Here is a 6471-nt window from a genome sequence, read left to right on the forward strand (position 1 = left end):
ACACCTCTGGATCCAGTGTGATGAAGATGTGGACATGCTTTGTCCATGGTAAACTGCCACACCATAGATTGCCATAGTGTTTTGCAAGCACAAGGCAAGTGTTCACAAATGCTTCTCGAAAGGGTAAATGATGACGATCTTCTGAAAAACATCAAAGACAAAGGTTAAAAAAAAAAGAAAAAAAAATCAGTCGATTGTCTCCATGAAGTTTCCCTGGCTGTTGTCCCAGCAGCGCCTGTGGAGGCTGATCTAGAACCAGCTCTCCAGGACAGTGTAGAGGTCTGCATTAGGTGGCAGCACTTGGCCCTCCTCACTGTTATTTGAGAGTCCTGGTGTGGCACTGTAGCATCCACACAGGCCTACTAACCTCAAGCTCGGTCAGACCCTGTACAGGGTCACTATGATTTTCTCAACATCTCTCCCACTTTATTATGAGCTGCTTAAGGGAACTAGGCATGCTTTTATATATAATTATTATTTTTTACCTTTGTATCCCTATGGAGTCCTGGTGTGGCGCTGTAGGCCAATGTGTCAGATTGCAAAGTCATCAATGGTTCAAGCTCACCAGCTGCTCCTTGGAAACCCTATACAGGTTTGCTATGGGTCAGAATTGACTCGACAGCATTTAACAACAACAGCTACCTTTGTATCTCTAGACCCGGGCACATGGCTTGGCTCATACACAACTTGTAATGTAGAGTTGTAGACTGGAGATTTGGAGAAAGGAATGCTGGAGGGACATTGGAGGGTCATTGTCTTGGGACCTTTGGTCCGGCTCAGCCATCTTCATCATACACAAAGTGGAGTTGTGTGACTGTCCCTTGCTTTTTCTCCTAGTCTCTCTGGACGCATGGCAGCCTCTGACCCCCTCATCAGTCACTGTGGATCCCTCCATCCGACACTTCGATGTTGCCCACATCAGCAACGCTGCAGCCGGCGATTTCTCTGCTGCCCGAGACCTCTGTTTGTTGGGTAAGAGGCATTTCCTGTTCTTGGAAGGGTGACTGACACAGGACCTTATACAAGTGCCATTCACGATTCTGACCTCAGGAACTCCTGTGAGAGCCCAGGAGAGCCTGGGATGCCTGGCAGGAAGGAGTTCACCAGGGGGATGGATCCCGGGAGTGGTCTCCTCTGCAGTTAGCAGTCCCTAGGGCTTTTCTAGGGTCAGGGTCTCCAAGGAGATAAGCCAGTCAGCAGAGAGGGGACATTGATCCAGGCCAGAGGGTGATTACAGGAAGGACCTTAGGGAGTTGGTCTGAGACAGGAATGTGTGGAAGCCCTCAGATAACAGATGGGCTGTCATGGGGAAGGAGAATGACACTTGCCTAACTAATGGGACCTGAGGGTAAAACCAGATTTCAGGAAACAGTTTTCACTTGAACCAATTATCCTATAGATCATTCTGTTTACAGATGTGCATGACCTATTGAGGACTTCCTGTCATTGAGGGTGTCTAAACAGAGGCTTGGTGATTACTTGAAAAGAATGTTCTACAGACTTGGCTTCTAGATTCCGAAGGAGGCTGAGTTTAGGCAGAATTTACACTCCTCCCATTCTGAGATTCCATTGTTATTGTTAGGTGCCATCAAGTTGGTACCGACTCATATGGACCTTATGTACAGCAGAACGAAACACTGCCCAATCCTGGGCCAACACCACTAATGTTGCCATGCTTGAGTCCATTGATGCTGCCACTTAGCCAATCCATCTCATTGGGGATTACTCTTTTTCTCTGACCCTCCACCTTACCAAACATGAGATCCTTCTCCAATGACTGATCCCTCCTGACAACATGTCCAAAGCATGAGAGACGAAGTTTGACAGTCTTGGCCTCCAGGGAGCACTGTAGCTGCACTTCTTCCAACACAGATCTGTTGGTTCTATGGGCAGCCTATGGCACTTTCAATATTCTCCTCCAACATCATAACTCAAAAGCATCAATTCTTCTACTGTCTTCCTTATTCGCTGTCCAGCTTTCACATGCATATGAGGTTATTGAAAATACCATGGCTTGGGTCAGGTGCACCTTAGTCCTCAAGCTGACATCTTTGCTCTTCAACACTTTAAAAAGGTCTTGTGCAGCACATTTGCCTAATGCAATATGCCGTTTGATTTCTTGACTGCTGCTTCTGTGAGTGTTGATAGTTGATCCGAGAAGAATGAAGTCCTTGACAACTTCAATCTTTTCTCCATTGATCAGAATGTTGTTTATTGGTCCAGTGGTGAGGATTTTTGTTTTCTTGACATTGAGATGTAATCCATACTGAAGGCTGTGCTCTTTGATCTTCATCAGTAAATGTTTTAAGTCCTCTTCACTTTCATTAAGCAAGGGTGTATCATCTGCATATGGCAGGTTGCTAATGAGTCTTACTCTAATCCTGATGCCACGTTTTTCTTCATAGAACCCAGCCTCTTGGATTATTTGCTCAGCATACAGGTTGAATAAGTATGGTGAAAGAATACAACCTTGTTGTACACCTTTCTTAATTTTAAACCATTCAGTGTTCCCCTGTTCTGTCTGAACAACTGCCTCTTGGTCCAGGTACAGATTCCTCATGAGTATAATTAAGTGTTCCAGAATACTGATACTTTGTAATGTTGTCCATAGCTTGTCATGATCCACACAATCGAACGCCTTTGTGTAGTCAGTAATATCTTTCTGATAGTCTCTGTTTGCAGCCAAGATCCATCAGACATCAGCAATGATATCCCTTGTTTCATGGCCTCTTCTGAATCTGGCTTGAACCTCTGGAAGTTCTCTCTCTGTCAGTCTATGCTTGCAGCTGTTTCTGTATTACTTCCAGTAAAACTTTATTCGCATGGGATATCAAAGAGTTTGTCCAATGATTTCCACATTCTGTTGGGTCACCTCTCCTTGGAATGGAAACAAATACGGGTCTCTTCCAGTCACTCGGCCAGATAGTTGCCTTTCAAATTTCTTGGTAGAGATGAGTGAGTGCCTCCTGTGCCACCTCACTTTCTTGAAAGAGTCCAGTTTTTATTCCATCAATTCCTGGACATTTGGTCTTTGCCAATTCCTTCAATGCACCTTGGACTTCCTCCTTCAGTATCATTGACTCTGGATCATATGCTACTTCTTGAAATGGTTGAACATTAACCATTTCCTTTTGGTACAATGACTCTATGTATTCCTTCCATCTTTTCTATGCATTCTGCATCATTCAATAATTTGCCCAGAGAATCTTTCAATATTGAAAGTCGAGGCTTGACTTTTTTCTTCAGTTCCCCCAGCTTGAGAAATGCTGAGCATGTTCTTCCTTTTTGGTTTTCTGATTCCAGATCTTTTCACATTTTGTGGTAATATTTGTCCTTATCTTCTTGAGCTGATCTTTGAAATTTCCTGTTCATCTCTTTTACCTCCTCATTTCTTCCATTTGCTTTAGCATCTCTACACTGGAGAGCAAGTTTCAGTGTTCCTTTTGGCATCCATTTTGACCTTTTCCTTCTTTCTTGTCTTCTCAATGACATTTTGCTTTCTTCGTGTATGATGTTCTTGATGTCATCCCACAACTCTTCTGGTCTTCGGTCTTCAGAGATTCCATTAGTTTTCTCTTTTACAAAGTTGTGTAAGAACAGGCAAGAATGCACACTTATAGTACAGACAGGGACACCACTGCACAGCTCTGGTTGGCACCATTCACAGATTGTTGTTGTTGTTAAGAAACGGTGAGTCAGTTCTGACTCATAGCAACCCTATATAGTATTGCCTAGGAGCATCTGGTGGGTTTGAACCACCAACTGTGTGTTCTCCGTCCATTGCTGATCCTACAGCACCGCACCATGTGTCCCACAGGTTAGGCATTGCATAACTCGTGCCATCAAATGCAGCATCACTACTTTCAGAGCTGCTCTCAAGACTGGATACCCTGAATGCTATGGATCATTTAACTTGTTTAATGCAGTGCATTGGCTCTGTAGAATAAGCACGGGACTGCAAACTACCAGGCTAGCAGTTCAAACCCAACAGCTGTTCTGTTGGAGAAAGACGAGACGTCCTACTTCCACAAAGATGTACGGCTGCGCAAATCCTCTATAGGATCGCTATGAGTTGGAACCTTCTCGACGGCATCCAATAACAGAAATAACAAGTGTAGTGGCTGGCACACAGGAGAAAGTACTTACAGGGTTCTAAGCAGAGAGAAGATAGAGGGAAATGAGGCTGAAGAGGAAGACAAGGTTGGAATATGGGAAACCTTATCTGATACGAAGTTTGCATGCACTTGAAATCCATAGCAGTGTTTTAAACAGGGAAAGGACAAGGGTATATTTATCCATTAAACAAAATCCAAAGTTGAGTGTGGAAAATAGATTGAGGGGAATATTGAATTCCCTACCACAAGTATTTTATTCCAGCTCCTGGCACAACATCTGGGATGTGTAGTACTCAAAGGAATAAGTGACTGATTGTGTGGATGAGGGGATGGATGTGTGGGTGATGGATGGGTATGGAAGAATGGGTGACTGGATGGGTGGATGACTATGGGTTGTTAGATGGATTAGATGGGTGGGTGGGTGGGTAATTGGAGGGTGGATGGGTAGGTGAATGGATGGGTATGGATAGATGTCTGGATGGACGGATGGATGGATGGATGGATATGGGTGGATGGATAGATGAATACATTGATGGATGGATGGATGGATGGATGGATGCATGGATGGATGGATGCATGGATGGATGGATGCATGGATGCATGGATGCATGGATGGATGGATGGGTGGGTGAACAGATGAGTAGGTGTGTAAATGGATAGATTGGAGAGTGGATAGGTTGGTAGGTGGTTGGATGGAGGCATAGATGGATGTATAGGTAGCTAGATGCATGGATATGCTGATGACAGAGGTGATGTGTTTGGGCTCCAGGTCTCACTCTTCCCCCTTCTTCTCCCCAGAGTGTTCCCGCCATCAGTCCTGCATTGTCACCACCCTGCAGGCCCGGCCTGGGACTGTGCGGTGCCTGTTCTATGCTGATACCCAGAGCTGCACACATAGTCTGCAGAGCCAGAGTTGCCGACTTCTGCTTCGAGAGGAGGCAGCTCACATCTACAGGAAGCTGGGTAAACCTTGGGCCTTTGTGGTCATTCTTGGGACCCTGGGTATGGTGGGAAGGGGCTGTTCAAACATGACTGACTTGACAAAGTGATCCTGGGCTAGGAGGTACTCAGAGCCTCAAGGAAGGTAAGAAAATTCATCTGTTCCTTTGAATTATGAAAGCCAATTTGTTCTTTGAGTTTTGTAGTAAAATAACTCAGCAGGCCACTTTTTGTTACTCTTCTGTGGTTTAGAAGGTTCTTTATTTCTTTTGGTCCTCACACTAATCCTATGAGGTGGCAGGGTAGAGGTTTTATCCCCATTTAACAGATGAAGAGAGTGAGGCCCAGACTCTGATCTCACACAGTCAGCGATGACAGAACAGGGCTTTGGCATTAGATCTCCTATCTCTAATGCAACTCTCACGCATGTGACGCTGTTGCTTGGATACTGCATTTTGGAGAGGGAAGCTGTTCCTTGCTCTGTTTAATTTAACAACACATTTGGTGAGTTGCTATTGTGTTATCAGGACTTGTGTTAGCTGCTGGGGTGTCCCAGCAGAGAAGAAGGCGAGGAGGATTCATGTATCAACTTAAATCCATCACTAAGCAAGATAGACAAGAGCTGTGAACCAGTCAACATTAGAGTTTCAGGATCTACAGGGAATATCACCCCCATTACAAGTATTCCTTGGTTGAAATTAATGACTGTTAAGGTGTTTGCTCCATCTGCCATCTTGTCCCCTAGAGCAAGGACTGGCCAACTATCTCTGTAAAGGACCAGATGAAAACTATGTTAGGCTTTACAGCGTAACAAGCCCATCATTATTACAATGACTCATTATTGCAACATGAAAGCAGCCATGGTCAGCTCTGTATTTGAAATAAAATAAAACTTTATTTACCAAACCAGATTTAACCTTAGAGCCTCGACACTGCTTATCTTAATACTGCTGATGCCCCCTTCTCTGCCCTCTCCTCCCCCTCAGCCTTCAGACCAGGCCAGAGAGGGCTGAAATCTTGAATTTCAATCATAAGTCATATTTTAGACTGGACAGTTATATTATTCAGTCCTGATCAGTTTCAGTGGGACAGTTAACCATCTGGACAGTCTTGTTAGCAATGCTCTAACTTTGGGCTGTGAGTTCTGTAGAATCCATTAGATCATTTCTCCAGTCATTCTGTGTGGCAGGAATTCCATGTGAAATCTGAGCAGCAGATGCGTGCCCACATGTACCTTTGCATAGACTTCATGGGGCGTCCTGGCATGGCACCGTGGGTTAATGTGCTGAACTACAAAGTCAGTTTGAACCGTAAAGCAGTTCTAGCTCACCAGCCGCTGCCTGAAAACCGTATACAGGATTTGTGTGGCATTCCCAAGGACTATGAGTCAGAACCAACCTGACGGCACCTAACAACA

At 44.7% G+C, this 6471-nt stretch overlaps 1 protein-coding gene across 1 annotated transcript in view; it reads left to right on the forward strand.

Moving 5' to 3' along the window:
- TG (thyroglobulin) overlaps nucleotides 1-6471 on the forward strand; it is a 266945-nt gene that overhangs the window by 137191 nt on the left and 123283 nt on the right. The window contains exons 36-37 of the mRNA XM_006830717.1: nucleotides 838-972; nucleotides 4914-5078. Of these exons, the coding sequence (XP_006830780.1) occupies nucleotides 838-972; nucleotides 4914-5078 (300 nt within the window). The remainder of the gene's footprint in view (nucleotides 1-837; nucleotides 973-4913; nucleotides 5079-6471) is intronic.

The sequence above is a fragment of the Chrysochloris asiatica genome, unplaced genomic scaffold, assembly GCF_000296735.1.
Source record: "Chrysochloris asiatica unplaced genomic scaffold, ChrAsi1.0 scaffold00001, whole genome shotgun sequence".
NCBI classification, from domain to species: domain Eukaryota; kingdom Metazoa; phylum Chordata; class Mammalia; order Afrosoricida; family Chrysochloridae; genus Chrysochloris; species Chrysochloris asiatica.